We start from the raw sequence: 26,121 nt of genomic DNA, 5'->3' as shown, positions 1-26,121 counted from the left end.
GGAGGAGGGAGGAAGGGGGGAGGAGGGAGGAAGCGGGGAGGAGGGAGGAAGGGAGGGAGGGCGGTTTGCGTGTGTGCGGAAGTAGTTGGCGGAAATCGGCGGTTGGGATACTGGAGACGCCTGGTTGCCTTGGTGATAACGGATAACGGCTAACACTGCATCCCTACGCCGGGGACTGTGGTCCTTGGTTAGCGTACTGATGTTTGACCTATATGGTGACAGTCAAGATTTGCAAATTTGTAGAGGGTCTGGAATACTAAGGGTCCGGAAGGCACCTCCTGTTTTAGAGGGCATGTATATTTCCTTCCCGTGACTACTCCCTTCCACAAACCGTGCAAGCGCGCAATCAACTAAAGAACTCCTGCCCCTCCCCCAACTTAATTCCAGCGTCGTGCATCTGCCCTCCCCGCTCTCCCGAAGCTATTCGGGCAGTGTCCGGAGCGCATCGGAGGGGGCTAGAATACGGCATCGGCCTCTTCACCCCCAATATCGCCCGGCCTGACGCACGCGTGCCGACGGGGGAGGGGAGAGGGGAAAGCTGCTTCCGCACACTGCTCGAGGTCCGGGCACCCGGGAGGAGATGCCCGGCCAGGGTCCGGTGTCCGACTGGACAGAATGCAGCTCTTCCGCAGAGCCTCCCGCAGTAGCCGGGACCGGGGGTGGCGGCGGCGGGTGAGGCTGAGGGGCCCTGAGGGGTTAGGGAGGATGACGACCGGCTCCGGGTCGGGATCCCCTGTGGAGGAGGGGGTGGGAGCTGGCTGCTCCAGTGGACTGGTCCCCGGTGGACTGAAGTGAGAGGAGGGGAGAACCTTTGTTGTGGCCGGGGTGGGACAGATGGAAGCCGACTCACTGTTTAGGGGAAGGGCTTGTGAGGTACGGGTGAGTGTTGGTGCAATGACTAAACGCGGGGACTGCGACAATTGCCTGGGTGCATTTTTCTGCCCCGAGGGGGCGCTGCGAAACCTGCTGGAAAATATGCAGTCTCCCACAGGATCTCTACAAAAAGAGGGGGTTGGGGGCCCAGCAGAAACAGAGGTTCAACGGAGGGCTTCCAAGTCAATAAATCAGTTACATGTGTGCGACATTAGCCACCTTTATGTCCAGGGAATTCATAATGCCGATGTGACAGATAATTATGAATATTAGAGGCACCTTGATCTTGACATTTTCTTCCCACTGAAGTTTTTCTTCATAAATCCATTTTATTTTGAGCAGGTTTTTTACTGTTATTTCCCGGATGCTGAAGACAATTAGTCTTCAGTACCTTCTCATCCCTTCTATCAGTTCTTCCCTAAAAGTGAGAGCTGCAGGGTGTTCCTCTCCAAAAGCACAGTCATGGCTCCTTCTGCACCCATTACCATTTTATATATATATATATAGTGGATCGAAGACTTTCTTAAAAAGATTTACTTATTTGAGAGAGAGAGAGTGCAGATGTGCACGGGAGCGGGGGGGGGGCAGAGGGAGAGAGAGAATCCTCAAGCAGACTCCCCACTGAGTGAGGGCCCTGAGATTATGACCTGAGCCCAAATCAAGTCAGCCGCTTAACCAACTGAGCCACCCAGGTGCGCCTGGAAGACTGTTAAAGATGGGGTCTTGTCTTTTCTGTTCATTATAGTGCTTGACTAAGTGCTGGATCCTAATATATCAGGAGATCAATGAACACTTGGTCACTGAATAAATTGAAGGAAGCAGGAAGGAAGCCTGTTTGTTTTAATTTGAAAGAAGAAAAAAGAACTTGTACAAAACTAGAAACATTCCAGACCAATTTATCAGTTCCAGTATACCTTAATTACATACAGTAAAGAACAAGATAGTCTTTTCCATATCAAGTTACTTTATTAAAAATAGAGCAAGGAAATACCACAGATAACACAGAAGCCCAAACTACTTTATTGAGCTCAATGTAGGAATTAGATTAAGGGGCCTTAAAAGTAAGACCAAATCTGGCTTAAGGTAAATCCTTTCTAGTACAGTAAAAACCTCAGATAACTCACTTGGAAAAAGCCTGGAGCCATTAGGATATAACCAGGAGTACAGGACAAAATTTGCAAGATATTCCATCTGATGGGAGCATGAAAAGTAAAAAGCATATACAGTACTGTCTTTTTTCATTTAAAATACTTTCTTTAATGCTTATAAAGCTGTCAATTATTACATACTATTTAAATCCTTTTTCCCCCCCAACAGATCAGCTGGACATTCTTATCAGAATTCCAAAGGTATTGGTAAGTAGAGCATATAAAGTAGATAATACTTATAAATAACATGGTTCAGAGATGCTAATTTTGCTATAACTACAAACACAAAGGAGTTTTAAAAATGGACTTTATTAGCATCCTGGTGAAATTAGTCTTTAAGATTTTCAAAGGACAATCCAGCAGGTTCTTTTTCTCTTGTTATTTCACATCAAGCATTTTAAAAAGAGTACTTCAAAATAGCAATGAATCTGAAAAGAACTGTGTTATAACTGATGTTTGAAAAGCAAAGAGTATGGCCTGGGGTTTATAAATTGAAGGGAAAAATTCTAACTTGAACAACTTCAATGTTGCTATTTTTCCTCTCACTTGAAATAAAGGATAAAGCTGCTGGAATTAAGAGAGTAAGACAAACCCCCAACGGTGTCTCATTAATTTTTTTTGGGGGGGAGCAATTTTAATTCAATGATATATAAACCTGGATTCATACTTTTTCTTGGAAAATGTATAGTCCTTACAGTTACCTGAGAAAAACACACAGACACATATCTATGTGTATATACATACATAAAAATGCATATATACATATAAATAATGTGGTTTTTAAATGGAATTGCTGGATCATATGGTGATTATTGTTTAATTTTTGGAGAACCACCACACTGTTTCCACAGCAGCTGCACCATTTTACATTCTCATCAATGCACACAGTCCGAGTTTCTCCACATGCTAGCTAACACTTGTCATTTTTTTAAGATAGTTATCCTTATGAGTATAAAATGGTACTTCACTGTTATTTTTATTTATATCTCCCTAATGAGTAGTGATAGCATCTTTTCAGGTGCTTATTGGCCATTTGTATATCTTCCTTGGAGACATTCAAAGTCTATTCAAGTCCTTTGCCCATTTTTCAGTTGGGTGTTTCTCTTTAACTATTATTTTTTTAAAAGGTTTATTTATTTGAGAGGGGGAGGGCAGAGGGAGAGAGAATCTCAAACAGGCTTCCTGCTGAGCGTGGAGCTGGATGCAGGGCTTGATCTCAAGACCCTGAGATCGTGACCGGACCCTAAATCAAGAGTCAAATGCTTAACTGACTGAGCCACCCAGGAGCCCCTAACTAATATTTATAAATGCTTCATTTTCTGTAAAGAAATGTTATCAAGCTTTTGAGAAGTTAAATTTTAGTCCAGGCTATAATACACATATCAGAAATACTGATTAGCAGGGACACAAAAGATATATTCTTAGATAATTAGTCCACATTTATGACTTGAAACAGGATTTTTTAAAAAAATAAACTTTTATTATTATAGATTTCAAATTATATTTTAAAGGTCATAATAACATAATTTCCAGATGATTTTCCCTTTGTTGGCAAACTAGTTAGTCCTTAGTCCTTCAGTAAAGCAAATATAACCCTTACTTATCTGAATTAACTCTCCAGTTTGTCAAAATCTTGAAGAAATAAAGTTTAATATGTAAAATTATAGTGCCTTTGTTGTCAATATTGAAACAAAATTGTGTTCATTTAATTCAACTTCTAAATACAAACTTTTAACTTAAAAATATGTCCTGCCAGCTTTATTTATACTAGCCTAAAACTGGAAACAATCCAGATGTCCATCAACAGGTGGATGGATAATCAAATTGTGATATGTTGGAATATAACCCAACAATAAAAAGGAATGAACTATTGTTACACATCACACACTGATGGATTTCAGTATAAATATGTTGAGGGAAAGAAGTCAGACACATCAGAATATATACTGTATGTTTCTATTTAAATCAAACTCAAGAAAATGCAAACTGATTTACAGTGATACTAACTGTAGTGACAGAAAGTTGTCTGGAGGGAGGGAGTGTGTGAGAAGGGGAGTGTTACAAAGAGTTTTTTACTAGTTAAATTTTCCCAGATACTGTTTTTCCCCAAAGTGCTACTGAAGTTTATACGCTAAATTAAGTTACTGGTTTCAATATGTCTGAAACTGAAAACTAGTTTCATTCTTCTAGATATGTCTCAACTTTTATTTTTATTAAATGACTCTTCTTTTAATCTATCCACATCAGTATTAAAAACATTGAAATAATTGAAATTGTGTAAAAGTAAGTTTTAGTAAAATTCTGCAAAGCCCTTTTAACACTGCCTCATTAAAGATACAAAATTTGTGTTATTCTATCTTGAGTTTAATACTATATGCTAAAGTCGAATGATAAAATATTGTTATAAATCTTTACAGTGCAAGTTCTGCATGTATATTCCTGTTTAATATGGTCTGACATACAATAAGCTAACAAAAATAAGCTACTGTCAACAGTTTATATCTCAGCTAAGTTCAAAATAATGTAGTCTATATATTATGATACATATATATGGTAAATGTTTACAAATATCTTAAGAGTTTTGTATGGTCTAAAACCAAGTGGCCATATCATACAGTCTCTTCAAATTTAACAGAATGACTCATACTACTACTCCAGGATAATCACAGACACATGTAAATATATAGATATTAATAATCAATTTGTTGAGCTGCTGTTTGGTCATGAAATTCACATAATGTCCTTGTCTACAGACAGAATCAAAGACGGACACAAAGTGAACACACACATAGCCAAGCTGCAAGAGTTGTGGAAAACTCCTCAAATTCAAGCAATTCACATCCCTAAATCAATGACCGATGCGTCCTTTCTAAAGGTATACTAAGTACCAATACTTTGTTTAAATACCAAATTCTGTGTATTCAGAGCTGAACTTTTTATTGAAGATAAGCTACTTAGAGGGTAAGGCACTTCAGAAGACAAGGTACACTCAGCCTATTGTCTAAGAGTCCATAAATACCCGCTGAGTAAACTCATGAAATGAATAAAAGGATTTTTATCATTATAGATTCCTTATCATATCCATATAATTTCTTTCGGAGCTTTATGATACTTGAGATCTAATGTACCTTTACTCAGGAAGCTCAACTCCCCTAAGGAAAGTTACATTCTAGAGATGGAAACCCAAACTCACAGGTTCCGCTGAAGGTCTGTAAAATTAGAAGCAAGCAAGTAAAGAAAATGGCAGTCAGCATTTTACAACTGTTGAACCTCTATTACCCATTAAAGGTCATAACTGCCAGAAGTATCCTTGTGAGAGCAATGCAAATGAAGGTTACAATAGTCTGTGCAAATTGGTCAATTTTTCTGACCAACATTTTGAATTTTCTCTGGATTTACCTATTCGGTTCAGTAAATCCTGTGTGTGTGTACACACATACATCTGCAGGGGAGTCTTGCATGTTAAGTGTTACCTTCTAAAATCAGCAAGTGAAAATCTTAGTTAAAATTACTTTTACCAAAGACCAATAGACTATTCCTCAGTCTGTTCAACACAGACAGTTATTCTTCTGGTGCTAGAAAAGACTGTTTCTTTAGTTAAGACTAAGTAGAGTAGCTGAGTTGCTTTTAGATACCACAGGATACCTCAAAAATTGTATTTAGAAGGTAAGATGCCTACACTCACTGAGAGGCACACAGGAACTAAGACTCACAGAACAGCATATCCCTACTCTCCTTATTCTTCTAGGGTAGTGGTTTTCACCCCTCAGAGGCATCTGAATCACTTGAGTGGAAATGGCAGGCAGACTCACTTGTGCTGTTTAAATGGCCATTTCTTTCTTTTTTTGGCCAGATTAGCATAGTTGAATTTGAATAGGCAAAATGTACAGATGGTAAGCTCTCCTGAACATTCATCCTTTCAGATAAGGAATATTGCCAAGCTCTTGTTCTGCAGTGCCTATAAATCTTGTTTGTCTTTTAGCATCCAGACCTCACCACAGGCCAGAAGCGCTACCTGTGCAGCATTGCTAAGATCTATAATGCGAACTATCTGCGGACGTTAATGAGGAGGCAGTACATGCATGTGATCCAGCACAGCTCCCAAAAGCCAGGCAGGTGCACCTCATTAGTTTCTCACTAGTTCTCACAAGAAACCAGAGAGTCTTCTAACAGAGGTGATCTGTATGACAGGTTTCCTCAGTCATCACAAGAGCCGCCTCAGTTCTCGTTCCTCCCAGAAGCAGCATTACCCCTGCACCACATGGCGACACCAGCTGGAGAGAGTGGACTCGGGGCCTCCTAACATGGCAGTTGCACCCGCGCCTGAAATGATCCTACAGCATTCCCTTTGGCGACCAGCGAGAAACAAAGAAGGGTCTGTTTCTTATGGTTTAAAAGGAGGAAAATATAGCCCAATTTTATTTGAACGGTTGCTAACTGAGATTAAAGCTTGTTTCCTAATAAGTTCATTTGGCTAAATTCAGAATAGGTTAGACAGAAAGCACAAAAGGATCTTACAGTCTCTTTACTGATCTGACTGGGATATGCCACTCCTTTTAGAACACATTTTGTGGAACTGTAAAAATTTCTTGATCAGCTAGAGATCTGCAAGTCTGCCCTTTTCAGTAATTCCCACTCAAATTCAAAATAATACAAACATTTCCAAAAGGAGCATATGGTTGCTTCTGCACAGATTACTATAAACAAGAAAAGGAAATAAGAAAAAAAAAAAAAGCAGCAGCCTGATTATTCAACCTGCACTACAATAGTTAGCTTTGCGTTTCAGGGTTAGTAAGTCAAAGGAGACTGCAAGAATCTTTTTGGTGAAGCTGGCAGCTTAATAAAAAGAATTTGTATGGTCTTCCACATGCATTAGACAGCTGTTGATTTTGCTGGTTCCAATTAAGATGCTTCTCTTTCTTATAGTTTAAAAACTGGATATGCATCTAAAACAAGATGTAAGTCACTGAAGATTTTTAGGAAACCAGGAAAACTGTTCATGCAATCAGGTAAATGTGAAATTTTAAAAATATGCATTTTGAAAGCTCTTATGCTTAAAAAAATATTAAACCCAATAATTTCATTTCTATTACAGAAGACATTAAAAATGTAGAATGTGATTTGCTTTTAATTCTCCAAATGAGTATGAAATACAGTTTCTGCTTTCACTTAAAAGAACATACTGCTCAGGGGAGTAAGATTCAAGGTACTTCTAAACAAAGGTATTTATAATAGCAAGGTCAGAGACTTAACAGAATGAATTTGTTAGAACCCAGAGCCACTAACATGACTTTTTCAAGCCATAGCACTTTTATGAGATAGTGCCATTTTTGGATGGACAACATATTTTGTATGGCATCATAGTTTATGAAGGGCTGTATCACCTCTATAATTTTGTTTAATATTCAACAAACCAGTGGAAGCAAGCCAACCCAGTGGTATCAAAATTTTGCGAAGCAACTCCAAGAAATCCAGAGTTGGTAGATATCAGCATAAAGGATCGTACAAATGCAGAATACTACAAAATGAAAAGGGCAAAAGGGGAAGAAAGAATGCTCAGAGGTATTCTTCAGAATTGACAAAGTGGAAAGGATTAAGTGGAAGTTAAACAATTTTGTAGCTGTTCCTACAATGAGTAGGGAAGTAGATAGAAGTAGGGAAGTTAGGCCTTCTGAACTCCTATCCCATTGCTGTGACAGTCCAAGAAATGAGGGAAATGGCAGGGGAGAAAGTGAGTCTGTGTCCAAAGATAATAGCTGGAGGAACCCCAGGTAGGGGGAAAGTCCCTGTGGTCCCTGAGAGAAGAGAGAGGAGTAGGAACTTAATGCTTAAAGAGAGGAGAATGCTGAAGCTATGACCTTCCCGTACCCAAAAGATTTGGACGAGCAAAGACAAAATAGGACTTAGTAACAGAAAATTTGCTATACAATAACTTGGCTTGAATACAGTACTTACTGGGTATCTTATTTTAAAAAGTAAGAGATTTGGGGGAAGGGGGAAGTGGTTAAGTTTTGAAAATTGCAGGCGATTTTTGTGAAAGCCTTATTACTAAGGTAGGTCATTTTGAAGGTGGTTTTTATATACAAATCTCAATTTTCAGGATGAAATACACCTTTATTTCCAAAACAGACATTATAAACTCTTATTTTTCTTTCAGTTTCTACAAATGATTCTGAATCATACATGAATGAAGAAAAAAAGGAAGAAGATTTACTAAATAAGTGTATGCAATCGATGTCAATTGAAGAACAAGGAGAACATCTGATGTGAACTTGACAGCCTTGTCTTGTGAATTGATGAGGTGCCAAAAGGGGGGAAGTGGTTGTGAATTGTGTCCTCTTTCTACATTTAGGATAGTATTGTTATTCACCATGAAGTCATTAAGTAATTTTAGTTTGTTCAGAAATGTTTACAACAGTGTAATTAATTGGTTTGATGTAGTTCCACGTACTGATATTTGTGTAATAAGAGTTATGTGTAATGTATGCTTGTATTTCTAGCTAGATACAATTAAAAATTTTCTCGTCGCTTAAAATTGTTTTTCTTTAAATCTGTCAAACTGTGTAATTCCTTTTCACCTTACAGTAAGTCCTAAGACAAAAACATGAGAATCCCCTACAAGTATTTTCTTGATTGGGCTAAGGAAAGCTCTGAAATAGACTGATACAGAATAGCATTTGATAGAGACTTGCAGAAAAAGTGTTTAATAAATATTTACTGCTTGAATACAACTTAAAAATGGAAGAATCAATTTGCCCTATTTTATGAAAATTGCCAAACGCTTGGACTCTCAAACTAGAGTAAGTTGGGAGTAACTGTACTGAGAAGATTATGTATTCATTCTACTGTGCTTCCTTTCTAAAAACACACACACACACACACAAATTAAAACTTGAAATACAGGAATAGGGCAATTTAAAGCAACAGTTTGAGGAATTATTGCTAATGTCAATATAGTATATATATTTTTAAAGATTTTACTTGACACAGAGACAGTGAGAGAGAGAGAGAGACAGAGAACAAGCAGGGGGGAGCGACAGGCAGCGGAGAAGCAGACTCTCCGTTGAGCAAGGAGCCCGGTGCAGGGCTCGGTCGAGGATCTGAGCCGAAGGCAGACGCTTAACGACTGAGCTACTCAGGCGCTCCAATATAGTATATTCTTTAGAAGATCAAATCTGAGCCCAACATTATGACCCAGAACATTGTTAAGAAATGAGCCGCGAAAGGTCAACCCATCTACCTCATCACTTTGATGCTTGGGTGCAGTTTCATATGGTCTGTAATTTTTATGATTTTTAAAAATTAAAACAGTTTATCAAGAAAGTATAAATGAAAAGTAACTGTTTATTACTGGAGAGAAAAGTGTATACAAGAAAGTCTAGATTCTTTTTCCTCATGCACTACTTTTGTAATAAAGTTCCAGATATCAACTTTGAAGATATTTACAAGGGTACATTTTTCTTAGCATGGGACCATTTACTGTATGATGGACATTTCCTCAGAGAAATCATATATGGAAACGGAACATATTCTTATAGTTTACAAGAAGCTTAGAACATTGTATTAACAGAAGATGATATATTTTACTGCAAAATATTAAAAAAGTGATACAATTTTGTAGCTCATAAACGTTTAATTACTTGATTTGAACGGTAATGAAAAAAAAACCCAGCAAGACAGGCCTGGCTTTTAAGACTTTTTATATTCAATTCGTTCTACTTTCACATCATCTCCAATTAGCTGATACACGTAAGTGACAACTGTAGAAGCCTGGATGTCCATTAACACAAATGAAGGAATAATATTTCTGGAAGAAAATATAAATAATGTCAGTGTTTTGTACTAAAAAGCACCAGCACTAAAAATTTCAATTTACAACAGTTTGGATTCAAGAATTCTAGTTGTTACATATTGAAAATAATCACCAAAAGAAGATTGCCCAAAAGGCTATAATTATTGAAATGGTTGCATTTCTCCTTTATGAAATGTCACACATGCAATTATTAACTTTAAAAAATTCCCAAATCCTCAAATTACTACTTACGTTTCCAAGGCATTATATGCTCCAGTGGCAGAACCTGGGTTAATGTAGAATTTATTTTCATGCTCAAATGCTTCAAATTTGTGTGTGTGTCCCGAGATAAGAATGTCCACATCAAACTGCCTCTGCAACAGGGCTAAGCTGGCCATATCTCCCCATGGAATAACTTGATGCCCATGGATCAAACCAATTTTGAACTGCCCAACAGTCACAACTTTCTGTTCTGGATAATTCAGATTCTAAAATAAGAGACATAAGTATATATATATATATTTAGAGATATTCATGTTTAAAAAACCTGGTTAAATACTCAATCCCATGTGGATATTTTGATACAGTGCTCCCCAACCAACACATTTATTAAATATTTGATTTCTCCTCAGTCTCTAAGACTACAACTATGCTCAAAACATAACTTATTCCAGGTAAACTGGAATTTATCAAGGAATCCCTGCCTCGTGTTTATCTTTTTCTTTTTTTAACAGAATATGGGTTCTTTGGGGAATGCTGTAGAGAATAATTATTCCCCCATATTTGTGAGTTTCCTCTACCTAAGAATCCTAGGCATATGACCTATAAGCTAAGTGTGTTCAAATTATAGCCCAGACTTTATTATATAGATGGCTTCAAATAATAATGATAGTTAACACCCATATAGCACTTAGTATGAAGCAGGCACTAAGGGCTTTATAAATATCAACCTATTTAATACTGACAGTCCTAAGAGGTAGCTTCTGTTATGATCCCCATTTTATGGATGAGGAAACTGAGGCAAAGAGAGGTTAAAATAACTTGCCCAAGGTCACACGTTAGTAAGTGGTTGAGCCAAATCAGAAGCAAAAAATTTTAATTCTTGCTACTGAAACTCTCTTTAGCATAACACAAACAGAACTGCAAATATGTTTTTAACCAACCAAACCTATATTCTATTTATTGACAAGAAATCTGCCCCTTCCCTTCTCATCTCCCTGTCTTTTGCCCCCAGGTGAAAGATTTATCTGAACTCTTTTTTTAAAATCCACTATAAAGAGGGCGCCTGGGTGGCTCAGTCGTTAAGCGTCTGCCTTTGGCTCAGGTCATGATCCCACGGTCCTGGGATCGAGGCCCATGTCAGGCTCCCTGCTCCGTGGGAAGCCTGCTTCTCCCTCTCCCACTCCCCCTGCTTGTGTTCCTTCTCTCACTGTGTCTCTCTCTGTCAAATAAATAAATAAATAAATAATCTTAAAAAAAAAAAAATCCACTAAAGAAAAAGACATTATGCTTATTCAGTTTGGTATAAAGGAACCCCAGTAAACAGCACCAATGAAGTTAACTGATTTATGAAAAAGCTTACCGGAAATACAAAGGAAATTCTTCACACATCAGATTTATCATGCTAAATCATATAATGTTAGTATGGGTTGGGATCTTAAAAATCATCTATTCCAATCATATTTACATAAGAGGAAACTAAGGTCAGAAAGGATATAATTTGCCTAAAATCTCATTATGAACTAATAGACAAAGCTGCAATCCCAGAACTTCTAACTTTGTTCTTTAAAGTCAGGTTTATTGAGGTATAATTCACATACAGTAAAATTACTCTTTTTAGTGTACAATTTAAGGGGATTTGACAAATGCATAGTTATGTAAGCTCTGCCACAATCAAGACGCAGAACAGTTTTATCACCTCCCAAACTTCCTCATGCCCCTTTGTAGTTAACCCTCAAGTTAGAGAGGCACAGTAGGGTTTTCAGCATAGTGGTGATGTGATCTTACTTCACCTAAAAAGGATCACACTGGTTGCTACTTGGAGAACAAACTATGGAGGGAGGAAGGGTAGAATGAGAAAGCTGGAATACAGGAAAGTGATTTGGTGGCTTGGAACAGGATCAGGATAGCAGCGGTGGTGGTGAGAAGTCTGTAATAAAAATATAAACTAAATGATAGTACTATAAAAAAGTGACAAAATCACTTTTATTCCATATCTATTAATTTTTTAAAGATTTTATTTATTTTTTAAAGATTTATTTATTTATTTGACAGAGACACAGCGAGAGAGGGAACACAACAGGGGGAGTGGGAGAGGGAGAACAGGCTTCCCACGGAGCAGGGAGTCCGAAGCAGGGCTCGATCCCAGAGCCCTGGGATCATGACCTGAGCTGAAGGCAGATGCTTAATGACTGAGCCACCCAGGTGCACCAATCAATTTAGTTTAGAACAAGTATTTAATATACTTACCGAGTAGTCTAACATCAGTGATTTTCAAAGAGTAAGGGACAAGTAGGTGTAGTAAATTTGTATTTGGGAAGTTAGCAACAACAACAAAAAACCCTCAACAACTGCAAAACTCAGGTGTAAAGGATAACGCTTATATATGTAAGAATCAAGAAAAGAAATATTTGTGAATGTAAAGAGAAATACATCACCTCATCGAAGTCTCCTCTCACAATATGAACATCACCGGCCAGAGTCTTGAGATAGTCATAACTCTCTTTGGTGCAAAGGTTTCCAGTACAGAGAATGTGCTGAATCTTTCCTGGCACCAGCAGTTTTTTGAATTTAGCCGGCAAACTGTTGCACCGGTGTGGGATGTGCAGGTCTCCTAATACCAACACCAACTTTAAAGTGTCAAGGAGAGACAAGGTGTAATGTCAAACATGACGTCAAAACAAGATGTTCTCCTCTCTTAACTCCCCTTTAAACTAAGCAGAGATTTCAGAACCCAAAGAAGCGGAAGTTATCCATACAGTTCTTACCATGACCATTTAAACAAAGACACACATGGTAACATACTCTGTTCTAATCATCTTTATTTTATTTTGGTCATAAACAGTGTGTATACACAATACAGTCATCATTCTATTTACCAAGAATAAAACCAGGCTTTCTCAAGCAATTCATCTAGAGACCTATAAATGACTGAATTTAAAAAATTGCAAAATGAAAAATATACTGTGGGGTCCTATGAAATTTGGCATTTTTGAGTGACAGGGTAATTCATATTTCTGCAGCTATAATGTAAAACATAGTGTACTGATTCCGATGTTCCAGGAACATTAAAGAGAATTGTTAAAAATGTAGCGACAGAGAAAAAACTTAATTCTGTAATTTATGTTTACTAGACTGAAACTATTTGGAGGAAAAGTAGCCAAAATTTACAATATTTTTTATACTAAAAACTACTAGCTATATAGTACAAAGGAATAAAAACAGCCTATGTTTCAAAGAGTTTCAATAGGACAAACCCGTGCTTTTGAATTCTGGTCGCTGTTCTCTCCTCCTTATGAGAAATCCTCACTGTCATACGTTTACTATCTAGATTAAATGGCCTATGTATCCTCAGTTTGGTTCCCAAACTTAAAATAACATCTTCACAGTCTTTCATGTGCATTAGAGCATTTAAAAAAAAAAAAGAGAGAGAGAGAGAGAAAGAGAAAGATCAGCTAAATAAGTGATGAATTTAGGAGGAGGTGGTTTAGAGTTGTAATACAGTCTCAGATGACAAAAATAAATTTTGCACTTAAGTATAATAAAAAACCTCAATCCTGTAAAACTTTTAATTTTACAATTTAAAATATTGACATATAAACATTACTTAATTCAGTCATTTAATGGAATATTGTCAAAAGGTCATTTTAACTATTTATCGTCCAAAGGACAACAATCAATTTCTTCATGTTGATTAGTATAAACACCTTCATTCTGTAACAGGATGTTTTCCCACACAGACATCCCATCCATAAATGTACATGCCCTTTAACTGCTTTTAAAGACGGCATGACGATTCCTTAATATCATCCAAGAAAACATTAAGTATCTAAAGTAGAATAAAAACAGAAAAGTTTTGCCACCATAGACTTTTAAACTTAATCAAAACAAAATGTGTGAAACTAAAATTATTAAACAAACTTGATTCATCTTGCAACAAATATCAACATGATTACAAAGGACACAGAGTAATTGAAGTAACACAAGGTTACAAAACTAGCACACTTTAAAAATAAATTGTTAAAAAGTTTCTTCTTTTTAAAGAGTAGTTTCAGCTGGTATTTGTTCAATGACTTGTTTCAATCCAGATCTTAGTGGATAAAACATCTTAGTGTAAAACTAAAAACCACTATGAAGTTTCCACCCTCATTGGTAATCAATGCAAAAGTACCTGGAGAGAGAACAATCTTCATTTTTAGAGGGGGATCCCTTCAGACAGGGACTGAAGTACATAGTTAATGTAGGCAGCTGGCATATGAGGAAAAGGCAAAAAATAGATTTCTATATTAAAAAAAAAAGAACCTCAAACTCATAAAGGGTCTATGTCTATTGCAGGATGATAGTCTTTGGGACTGATAAATGAACGAGCTGTTCAATCTGAATGTGCTAAAAAGAGTATTAGTATGACATGATACTTTATAATGATCGATGACCTAAATTCTATCATGTATTATGGATTATGCCAAAGTGTATCCAGATTATTAGCAGTTTAAAGATATAACTATACGAATGAGCAAACAAAAATTATTTCAAACTAGTAAAGATTCTTACTAAGACTCCTGTTTCATGTAGGTGACTAAGTTATTGGGGAAACAGTGTCACATAACAAATGTCATACTTTGAGGAATGTCCTTGCCCAAATTCCACACTTTGGACAGTTCAAGTTAGACAAAGTTTATAGTCTTTTGAGACAGCAAAAGATCCTGGAAATGGCAGTCTTGTTAAATTCAAATAAAGAACCAACCCAATCAAAGCATAGGAATTTGGCTACTTCCTGTTGGATAGACTGTAAAAGGGTGAAAATCCCAGTAATCAGCCACCCGACCACCGTTGTTAGTACGAGCTAGGAGAAGAAACTTACTCTGTGCCCAGCCTTAGTGGAATGAAGAAGTTGATTGCAGACAGGGGAATGAAAAAAAAGGGTGAAACATGACCAATGTTAAAAGAAAGCAACGAAAAGAAACCAAAAACAGAGCAACAAAAAACTCGTATCAAATGAATATGCAAACAATTGTTAATGATTTGAGTGTTATGAAAGAAAATGTTAAAAACTGGCTTTGCTCAAAACAATACCAAAAGAACCATTTGCTGTATTTTTAAACATGACACACACACACTGTTAAAAAAAAAAAATCTGCCTTGTCAATTTTTTCTACTTCTAATCTTATTCTCTATGTTGACTCCCTTCCCTTTCGTTTCCTGCTGTTTAGAATTTTATAGGACAATTTGGAAAATTCATCAGGAACAATGTAAAAGAAAGCTAACATTTTGTGGATTCTTAAGGACTAATTATTCCTCAAGTATACTGGTTTTAATTCTCTTATGCTCAAATTCTAGTAGCTGGAAAATTTATGCTGCAGCTAGATCATTATCTTGTATAGATCTAACACAGCACTCTGAATACATTATCAGATGGTGAAGTCACCAACTAAAGATGATAAAAAACCAAACACATTCCTCCAGCTAAAACTGGACCTTCTCCACAGCTGAATTTGCTGCCCATAGGCTCTGGACACTACTGAGTGTTGAACATTTCTAGTCTACTTTGCCAAATGAAAGATTTTTAATCATAAAAGAATCAGCTAATGCTAAATTTTACCCAGTTCTATCTCAGGTGACAAGTTATGTTCCAGTATAACTACCCTAAAAAAGTGTTCATCTTTCAAAAAAACCTTTAGAAACATGAGTATGGAATCATATGTCATCTTCTCAAAACTGTCTCAAAATTACTGTAAACCGATCACTCTAAACTGGAGTCTGTTTAGAAGCAAAAATCAAAAACGGGATTAAAGCCTTTCACTTATACAAGACGTTAAAGAAGCATAAACCATAAATCTGTGGCTGTCACATCTATAAGCCACCTCAAAGGCTATGCTTGTCAGAATCGTGATAATCTTAAAAATGCAATGGATGCTCATCAAAAAGAAAAGTCCCTTTAGAGTTACCCTCATCAACACAAATAGCAAGATAATCTGAGCTCCTTTTTGAACACGTTCTTAACTTTTTAGGGGGTGAAGGGCATCTCTGAAAATCTGATTACAGCTACGAGCCCTCTCCAGTAGCACCTCCTGAGTTTTTACTAGGAAGGTCTTAGGGGCGGAAACCTATTGGAGGCCAGCGGGTGGGGGGCCAGCCTTGAAGCTGGCTGGGCAATCTGATGAACGACGGAGGTAAAATTCCCCAACGTACCCCTTGGCGCCATACTGGCTCCTTACCTGGAAAAACACACATATTCACAAAATTTTCTAATTTCAAGGAGCTCATAAACCATTTAGGAAACAATAGTTCCAACCATTCTAAGAGCCAAATCCAGTCCCCTGAGGACTCGCTACATTTCAATGGCAGCAGCACTTTATTTCAAGGGCGAAGGGCACAGTTTGTACGCCTTTTCCCCGGATGGCAAACCAAAATGGATAGGGGATTCTGCTCGTTACTTCCCGTTTTGCATCCAAGAAGCCAGCTTTCAACACATGCGGGTGACAACCGGTACACCCCAACCAGCCGGAGGTGCCTTTTAAGGGAAAGGAGTAGGGAAACATCTGGAAAAGGGGGGGTACCGTGCCCCTTTCTCGGGGGCGCTGGAGGCCCAGGCCCAAAGGCCTTTCCCGACTCGGGCGTGCGGGTCTCGTGACAGGACGAGCCGCTGAGAGGGGCCCCTTTCCCCTCGGGCGTCCTCTGGCCCCTGGGGCGGGGCTGTGAAGCCAGCGCGGGCCGCAGCCAGAGGTGGCTGCTCCTTATCCTCCCCTGCCCTTCCCCTAGGCCTTCTCCAGGCCTGGCCCTGGGCTGCGCCCGCCACGACCCCCGTAATGGCCCACGCCCTCGCCTAGAGACTCCCAGCTGCTCCCAAGGACGCAGCACCGCGGCCGACAGCTAGGCCTCGGTCGCCGCATCTGTCGTCCTCACCATCCTGTCACTGGGCTCCGCTCAGTCACCACCGCCGCCGCCGCCTTCTTCCTCGGGCTCCTCGGCGCCCCGCCCACCTCGCTCTCAGCCAATGACAGATGGTGTCGGCAGGAGACAGCCTACGGAGGCCCGCAGAGGCCCTTCCCCGCCGTAAAACAGATGCTCTTTGGGAAATGGTGGCGTGGGGGCGGGAGGTGTAACATCTCGAAGCTTCGAAAAGAGCGGGCGACATCCGGGCATTTGGGGCCGTCGAGCAGAGGCGCGCCTTGGAGCGCGGCTTGTTAGGGCCCGCGGCCATGCTGAAGTGCGGGATGAGCGGCAGTCAAGTGAAAGGTGGAGCGACTTTTCTTGCATTCCTAATTAGAAAAGGGAAAGCAAAAAAAGAGAGAAAGAAAGACTAAGGTTCATGGGGGCGACTTCCCCTTTGTCCTTTATGCAAAGGGGCTGGCGACACAAGGCCTGGCACTGAACAGCCGCCACCCACCCAGGCTCCTAGTAGCTTCCAAGAGGAGGAAGAGGGTCCGTTTGCATTTATTTATGCATAGTATTCATTGTCCTCGGTGTCCATGAAATGAAACTGCACCACTGGAACAGAGATTGGGAATGTGGGCCTCAAACTCGGAATGATAAGGACTGCGTGAGGAGGAGTTGGGGGAAAAAATGATGCTTAGACAGTAAAAAGTATTTTAGTGCCACGAGGAAAGCAGAAAGTATTTTAGTGCCACAGAGGAAAACCTGGTTTTTATTCTAGATTCTACCATTTTTCGGTGTATGACCTGGGACAAACCACTGAATCACTGTGGGGCTCAGTTTCCTCATCTGTAAAAATGAGAATAATAACAGCATTTTCGTCACAGGGCTTGTTGTAGGAATGAAACAGATGCACGTAAAGAGCTCAATAATAGATGGGAATGTACTTAAACGTTAAGTTACTCCGGAATGTCTCTGTTTAAGAAAAGAATGGTTTCCTACGGATTGTAACCTGGAAGTGATCGTAGAATGGCGTCTTGTGTCATGGTTAGCTTCCCCTGGGTTGAGGCCATCCATGGAACGGTGGTAAAGAATAGGAAAGGGAAGCACAAGCTCCCAGCTGTTACAGGTTCTTAGCGTTCTAGAAGTTCTCTCGCAGTGTATAGCTCGGTTCTCAATAAACAACTATTTCTATGATTGTTTTTGCTTTTCCTCCTGGACTGTAGGCAAGGCACTGTGAGGGCAGGAGCTGTTCCTGTCCTGTTCATTGCTCTACCCCCATCACAGTGGGTTGTGCTCGGAACATAGTGGGTGCTCAAAAACTAGTCATCAGATGAGTGAAAGGTCTGCGTCAGGCAACTCCAGGAAAAAGTGTTGAATGTGAAGTGCTAAAAAGGGAGAAATGCCTCCATCTCCCCTCACCCCCCCATCATCCCATCTTAGTTTCAGGCTGGCACCCCCAATGCACACACTTCTGATTCTTAAGCATTATAATCTGATTTTATGTTCTGGAATCTTTTCTTTTTTCTACTGTTCTATGGATTGGTGTGGTCATCCACTTTGTTTATTTATTTATTTATCTATCTATTTGAGAGAGAGAGAGAGCACAAGTGGGGGAAGAGAAAGAGAGGGGCAGAGTTCATGCTGAGCATGGAGCCCAACGTGGGCCTCACATAATATCCATGTGGGCTTTGCATAATATCCTCTATGTGTTTGCCACATTTTGTACTTATTCATAGTTCTTAAGAATATTAACAGTGTCGTATCAGATTAGACAAATAGGTCACCCAGCCTAGCCTCTCTTCCTTACAGGGCATCTGAGTGTGTTTGGTGGGAAGATCTGGCATCTTGCATGCTACCCTCAAATATCAGAGATGCATCTTGAATGCCTCTAATTTCTCTCTCGTGACTTTTTTTGACCTTGCCACCCCTGAAGTTATTAAGTCCCTTCAAATCCCTCCATGCTGTGTTTTCACACTTCTTTTTTTTGGGGGGGGCAGGTAATATATTTATTTAAACCAAATCTAAAAATACATTAGTATGGAAATTGGCTTTCCACAGTAGCTCCGTGCAAACATACAGAAAGGAAGAGTGTGCATTTTATCATTTTGCGCACTCTGTAAATTTACTGAGCTCTTACTGTGTGTCTAGCATTTTGTCAAGAGTATTAATATGTATTTAAAGCAATTTTTAGCATTAGTCTATAAAACACTGTTCTTTATGCATTAAAACTTGAGTCCTGTGAATGCTGAAGTAGTCCTATGATTTGTATTTATTGTTTGAGGAAAGAATGTAAGCAGTACCTTTCTTTTTCTCTGTAGTATTTGGGAAAGCAATCCAAGCTCTATCACGAATCAGTGACGAGCTGTGGCTAGACCCATCTGAAAAAGGTGTAAGTAAGAAAATTAACAAATATACCATCTATTAAGGCAAAAGAAGATGTTTAAAGACCCCAGGCCAGATTGAATGTTAACTAGGAAACCCAGAAATTGTAATTATCCCTTTCACTGTTCATCTTTATTTTATATATCTGAATACATTGAGAGCATATTATAAAAATCGTGCAGAGAAACACAAGAGATTTAAACCAGAAATTGCAAACTGGTGGTCAAGAAGCTAGATAGAGCTTGCAGAAGTGTTTTGTGGGAATGCACTATATTTCCTTTTTTAATGAAATAATTTCGTAAGCTTAAAAATTGGTAGAGTCCATATAAAGATCTGAGTTTCTTGCTTCTCTTAAAAGCTTAGAAGATCTGACAGTTTGGGGCCAGCATTCCCAGGTGGAAGTAGTTGGCTGGAGCTGTCCGACGATTTTTGCTTTAGATGAGGCAAGAGATTGCCATTCTGCTGCCATCTTTTTACCCCCTTTTACATTGCCTTCTGCCACTTTGTGCATAAAAGTTAAAGGCCTTCACAACTTTACAATTTCAACCTGCAAGACTTTAGAGTTAATACCTGTATGTATTCAATACAGATGTGTATCATGTATGTATATGTATGCAAATTCAATATAGTGTATGATGTATAGTGTCTATATGTATGATCTATAGTGTATAGTGTATGATGATTTAGTATCTATAATAATTCGTATTTATAATGTAGTCCATATAATGCAGTTACCATCCCATAGCCTTATTTGAACACATTTAACTACAGCGTTAAACGTAATAGAATTTTTTGAATTAATCATTTAGAGAAAGTTGATTTTTTCCTTAATATCTCTTATTTTTCAGCTTGCTTTAAGATCTGTGAATTCTTGTCGATCAGCATATGGATGTGTCCTGTTTTCTCCTGTGTTTTTTCAACATTATCAATGGTCAACCTCAGTGAAAGTAAATGAGAATGATTCGACAACATCAAATTTAAATTGCAAATTGGGAATGAAGGTAAATATAAGTGGCCCTGGTTTTCTCGTATATTGTAGAAATATTTATTACATAGTACATGACATCTAATCTGCAGTTAATACATGGTTAAAAAGGCATGCAGGACACCCCAATGTTTATAGCAGCAATGTCCACAATAGCCAAACTATGGAAAGAGCCCAGATGTCCATCAACAGATGAATGGGTAAAGATATGAGGTGTGTGTGTGTGTACACACACACACACACACACACACACACACACACACAATGGAATATTACTCAGCCATCAAAATGAAATCTTACCATTTGCAATGACATAGATGGAACTAGAAGGTATTATGCTAAGTGAAATAAATCAGAGAAAGACAATTATAAAATCCACTCATATGTGGAATTTAAATTTTTAAATTGTTAAGAATTTAACAAAAGAGAGGATCACAGGGGAAGGGAGGGGAAAATACAAGAAGATGAAACCAGAGAGGGAGACAAACCATAAGGGACTTTTTTTTTTTTCAAAGATTTTATTTATTATTTGAGAGAGAGAGCATGAGCAGGGTGAGGGGTAGAGGGAGAAGCAGACTCCCCGCTGAGTGGGGAGCCTGACATGGGGCTCTATCCCAGGACTCCGGGATCATGACCTGCGCTGAAGGCAGATGCTCAACCAACTGAACCACTCAGGCACCCCAGGAGACTCTTAATATAGGAAACAAACTGAGGGTTACTGGAGGAGAGGTGGCTGGGGGTGGGGGTTGGGGTAACTGGGTGATGGGCATTAAGGAGGGCACTTGATGTAATGAGCACTGGGTGTTACATGCAACTGAGGAATAACTAAACTCTACCTCTGAAACTAATATTACACTATATGTTAATTGAATTTAAATTTAAAAAGAGAAAAAAATAAAATGTTAAAAGAAGGGGAAAATACCTTTTCAACCCAGAAAAAAAAATGAATATTGGCTATTTTATTTTTAAAGTTGACATTACATAGTTACATAGTTCAAAACGGAAATAAAAACTTTAAAAATATTTTAAAAAGGCAATGCAAGGCAAATCTATTCACTTATGAATATATATGCTCTTCTTTTGTTAGTTCATTTAAACTAATAGAACAACCATATTAAGTATCTGCTGTTCTATGTTGTATTTGTGTTACAGTCAATTCTGCCCATCTTTAGATGTCTGAATTCCCTTGAAAGAAATGTAGAGAAGTGCAAAATATTCACCAGTTCTGATCTGTGCAAAGTCGTCATTCAGTTCTTCTGCAGACATGGTAGGTCTCATTAAAACTAGTTTAAAGTATTGTGGTTTTTTGTTAATATTTTTTATGTTTAGAATATTCAAACTGTATATTAAGACTTCTCATTGCATTACTGCTTAGAATTTGGTTTTGTGGTAGAGCCATTGTAAGTACTTGAAAAGTATTATCTTACTTGTCTCTGTAGAAGTATTATGAAGTGATTGGTACTTTTCCTTTTCCAACTTGTCAGCGGCACAAGCTTTGCCTGCATACAAACCAATTTTTTTTTTAATGTCCACTTGAATTCGAACAATAGGTGGTTCTAAAATTAACTGGCTGCTTGATGATATTCTGTAAGAGTGCCTTGGAAACAGTGTTCTTCGGTAAGAATAGAAAGGAATAGTGCCAGCTTGTATTGAAAGTCCTCTGGGGCGCCTGGGTGGCTCAGTTGGTTAAGCGACTGCCTTCGGCTCAGGTCATGATCCTGGAGTCCCGGGATCGAGTCCCGCATCGGGCTCCCTGCTCAGCGGGGAGTCTGCTTCTCCCTCTGACCCTCTCTCCTCTCATGCTCTCTCTCTATCTCATTCTCTCTCTCAAATAAATAAATAAAATCTTTAAAAAAAAAAAAAAAAAAAAGAAAGTCCTCTGGGAGGCAGATAGTACTTATCTGGGACTGAAAGAAGCATGGTAACTGGCCCAGGGTCACAAAACTAGTAAGTCGCCGAACCTGGCTTTGAGTCGAGCCCCAGTAGTAGGAGCCAAAACCTTTATACATTCTCTCTGTCACACCAAGCTGTAAAACAGATTTCCTACCTCACAGCCTTGCAGGGTAGATATTCAAATGTTTTACTCACAGGACATTTACATGCTTAAGTATCTCTAGCACAGTGATTAAGAACATGGATTCTGGAGGCCACAAAGTTTCGGGCAGCATCCTGCTCTGCCCTTTCCTTGCTGATACTTTGGACAAATTATTTTACAACTGTGTGCCTCATTTGCCTTAAATGTAAAATGGGGATCATGTTAGTCCCAGCATTCTTGGGTTTTTGTGAGAATTCAATGAGTTATAGGAAGTTAGAGTTCCACAGTGTTTAAAAGAATGCCTGGCACCTTCTCTAAGTGTTAGCTCTAGTTATAATTTTTATGATTGCTGTTATTTTATTTGAAGTTAGCAGGTAGAATTGTATGCTTTACAACTCATGCTTGTGATATTAGTCCAAATCTTTTTTTGTAGTGGAATGATGTTCTGGAAGGTTATCATAGTGTTACAATTATCTTTTATCTGTTACTTTGCCTGACAATTATCTTAATATTTTAAGCTCCTATTTGTATTATATTCTTTAATTTTTTCCCTGCAAAATATCAATGATTTAACGTGATTTTCCCCCTTTGAATTTTAGTTCACATAATAGCAGAATCATGTAAAGAGCATGATTAAAAGCACAGCAGGCAGGGGCATCCGGGTGGCTCAGTCGGTTAAGCGTCTGCCTTCGTCTCAGGTCATGATCCCAGAGTCCTGGGATCGAGTCCCGCGTTGGGTTCCCTGCTCAGCGGGGAGTCTGCTTCTCCCTCTCCCTCTGCCTGCCTCTCTGCCTACTTGTGCTCTCTATCTCTCTGTCAAATAAATAAATAAAATCTTTAAAAAAAAAAAAAGCACAGCAGGCCTTGACATCACAGACATGGGTATGGATTCTTCTATACTTACTAGCTTTGTGAAAGTACATAAGCTTTGTCAACGCAAATTGAACAAACCTTGTAGAATCTCAGAAAGTAAGAGAGTTTTATTCGAGTCCAAGTTAGGACAACTGCCTGGAAACACAATTTTCACAGGGAAGAAAGTGTTCCAGAGGATGAACAGTTTTTACAGGGTTATATACAATTTTACATCTTGTAAAAGCTGAAAAGATTATAGATGAGTATGTAGGCAGGCATCACAAGTTTCATTGTAAAGGAATGCAGGGAGGAGGAGCATTGATTGAGATGCCTCAAGGACAAGATGGTTTTCGTTTAGGCTACTCATCACAAAGCAGATGTACATTGCATGCATGGCAGGCCATAAATCAGGCTTTTGGTTTGAACAAAGTTTATGTACAGTCATGTGAATTTAGGAAGAAATCTAAGATGGCCTCCCTTGTATATCAGGCCGTTAGAGAGTTTTTCTCTCATCAGTTCTCTGTACTGTCATTTTCTTTTATGTAAATGGGGATAATCTTATCTACCCTCATGTTCCGGGGTTGTTGTGAATGTGAAGCAGGATCACAGTGTGAAGCACATAGCGTGGTGTCTGACGCAGAGGGAGTACATCGTCAATGATTGCTGTTATTACAATGACCCTCATCCCTTATTTCCAGCTAGATTTTAAACAACCAACTTTTCAGTTTCTTTTTTTTTTTTTTTAAAGATTTTATTTATTTATTTGACAGAGAGAGACACAGCAAGAGAGGGAACACAAGCAGGGGGAGTGGGAGAGGGAGCAGCAGGCTCCCCGCTGAGCAGGGAGCCCAATGTGGGGCTCGATCCCAGGACCCTGGGATCACGACCTGAGCCGAAGGCAGCTGCTTAACCAACTGAGCCACCCAGGCGCCCCTCAGTTTCTTTTTTTAAAAATTTTATTTATTTGACAGAGCGAGCACAAGCAGGGGGAGCTGCAGAGGGAGAGGGTGAAGCAGGCTTCCTGCCAAGCAGGGAGCCCGATGCTGCCAGGACCCTGGGATCATGACCTGAGCCGAAGGCAGACGCTTAACGACTGAGCCACCCAGGCGCCCCTTCAGTTTCTTAAGAATCTCTCAAGTCGCTTAATTAGAATAATGTCTAATACATATTTGTAATTGGTTGATTTTTAATAGCTTTTGTAGGAAAACTGTGAGTTAGGATGCCTTAAGTTGCAACTAACAGGGAAAAAAAAAAACACACGGAAAATCCAACTCAAACTGACTTTAATAATGAGGAGGAATATTGGCTCTTGTAAATGAAAAAATTTCAAAATTAGGTCACAGGCGTGGTTTGATCAAGGCTGCAGCAGCTGCTGCTTCTTTTCCTCCTTCCTTTTCTTTTCTTTTTTTTTTTTTAAATATTTTATTTATTTATTTGAGAGAGAGAGAGTGCGCACACAAGCAGGTAGAGGGGCAGAGGGAGAGGGAGAAGCAGGGAGCCCGATGCGGGGCTCGATCCCAGGACCCCGGGATCATGACCTGAGCCCAGGACGCTTAACTGAGCCCGCCAGGCGCCCCTTTCCTTTTTTAAATTCACTCAGCTCTACTTTCCTCCATGTGATTTATCCTAAGGCTTCTCTTACAAACTTTCAGTGCTAAGGCGGCTTGAGCAGCAGCTGGGGCTAATTATTTCCTCTTTCACATCCAGTGGGAGTGAGAGCCTTGCCTTATGTATCCAGTGAACAAAAGCGCTTGACTTTGCTCTGACTGTACCAACCTAAATCAATCCTAGTGGCCAGGGCATTCCCATCTCTTAAGTGCCATATCTGGTCCAAATTTAATTGCAGGGGGATAAGATCACACCAGTTGCTTTGTACCAATGAGGGCCTACCAGCTGAAAGTAGAATCAGTCCCCCCACCCCCCAGCCTCATGGCTGCTATGAAAGGGGGAAGGGCCAATTCAGGAAGGAAGGGGGGACCGGAGGACATGGATGCTGCTAGGTAACTGGAGTAGTTATGGTTTCCAAAACTGTATGCACACAGCAAATTATGCTTGCGACTTTATATCTGTAATCTGGTGGGGAAACATTGTTCAGATTTAGTTGAAAAAAATCACCTGGGTAGAGATAGCCCATAAGCTGCTAGAAATATATGTTTGGGATTTGGGAAGGAATTAAGGACAGTGATGTCAATTTGGCTCTCTTCATTGATAGAAAACAATTGAAAAAAACATGAGCTACTAAAAAAGACTAACTTCTCTAAATCTAACCTTGAAAAGTTTCCAGCACAGTGATTTCTTGAATTATTTAGCATCTGCTAACAGGAAACAAGGATTTGTATCATCGAGAACCAAGATTTACCTGAAATATTTATTTTATTAATAATTCCATCCATTCTCCATTCTTTCTTTGCACTGGCCCTAGAATTGCTAAAAATGAGTCTGTGAGTTCCTGAAGCACACTCTCTGATACACACCACATGCTAACGTGTTCTGTCCTGGCTCAAGGAGACAGGCCTCCAGCAGAGAGGGGCTTCCATAAGAGAAGAGGAGTTCACTGGGATACTGAGCGAAAATAAAACTTTGATTCATACGCATGTATTAATGAAGTGATGTCAAGAAGGCTGGAATCCCACTTCAGGGTTTCAAGTTTTTGTCAAAGGGCATTCTACAGATGTGCTAATGACTTTAAACTTGCTTAACAGTGAACTTATAGGGATTGGGTCCCATTTAAATAACTTACAAGATTTTTGAAGTATCACTCACCTCTGAAATTCTAAACTCTACAAATGTAACATCTCCAAAATAATGGTTGTTCCTTAGCTGTACCCCTTCAGGTTTGAAAGAGTTCTCTGGACCCACTGAGGGAAGTTCCAAATTGAGCTTATGAAGTGGCAAGTAGAATTCTGCCCTAGCGTCAGGAATCCCATGGCCAGGAGCAGATGGGATGAGACACTACTAC

The 26,121-nt window shown here is 39.2% G+C and overlaps 3 protein-coding genes across 3 annotated transcripts in view; 2 read left to right on the top strand and 1 right to left on the bottom strand.

The window, feature by feature from the left end:
- Positions 1-351: 351 nt before the first annotated feature.
- Positions 352-8,556, top strand: FAM216A (family with sequence similarity 216 member A). Its single transcript, XM_028116668.2, has 7 exons — positions 352-672; positions 2,191-2,228; positions 4,775-4,896; positions 6,004-6,133; positions 6,213-6,396; positions 6,948-7,030; positions 8,179-8,556. The coding sequence occupies exons 1-7, from the start codon at positions 581-583 to the stop codon at positions 8,289-8,291; spliced, it is 762 nt and encodes a 253-aa protein (XP_027972469.1). The 5' UTR covers positions 352-580; the 3' UTR covers positions 8,292-8,556.
- Positions 8,557-9,634: 1,078 nt separating this feature from the next.
- VPS29 (VPS29 retromer complex component) lies at positions 9,635-17,041 on the bottom strand. The gene is made up of 4 exons (XM_028116424.2): positions 16,936-17,041; positions 12,471-12,662; positions 10,066-10,301; positions 9,635-9,828 (listed from the first exon to the last, which is right to left on the bottom strand). Exons 1-4 carry the CDS (start codon positions 16,936-16,938, stop codon positions 9,711-9,713), a joined length of 549 nt encoding a protein of 182 aa, XP_027972225.1. The 5' UTR covers positions 16,939-17,041; the 3' UTR covers positions 9,635-9,710.
- A 175-nt stretch (positions 17,042-17,216) lies between these two features.
- Positions 17,217-26,121, top strand: part of RAD9B (RAD9 checkpoint clamp component B) — a 38,226-nt gene continuing 29,321 nt past the window's right edge. Inside the window, exons 1-4 of the mRNA XM_028116421.2 lie at positions 17,217-17,268; positions 19,227-19,297; positions 20,139-20,291; positions 21,428-21,542. Of these exons, the coding sequence (XP_027972222.1) occupies positions 17,232-17,268; positions 19,227-19,297; positions 20,139-20,291; positions 21,428-21,542 (376 nt within the window). The 5' untranslated portion in view covers positions 17,217-17,231. The remainder of the gene's footprint in view (positions 17,269-19,226; positions 19,298-20,138; positions 20,292-21,427; positions 21,543-26,121) is intronic.

The sequence above is a fragment of the Eumetopias jubatus genome, unplaced genomic scaffold, assembly GCF_037043125.1.
Source record: "Eumetopias jubatus isolate StellerSeaLion01/CBP00866 unplaced genomic scaffold, mEumJub1_p1.0 scaffold_16, whole genome shotgun sequence".
In the NCBI taxonomy this organism is placed as follows: Eukaryota; Metazoa; Chordata; class Mammalia; order Carnivora; family Otariidae; genus Eumetopias; species Eumetopias jubatus.
Note: the sequence above shows the minus strand (reverse complement) of the source record. Positions and strands in the feature narration are given on the sequence as shown.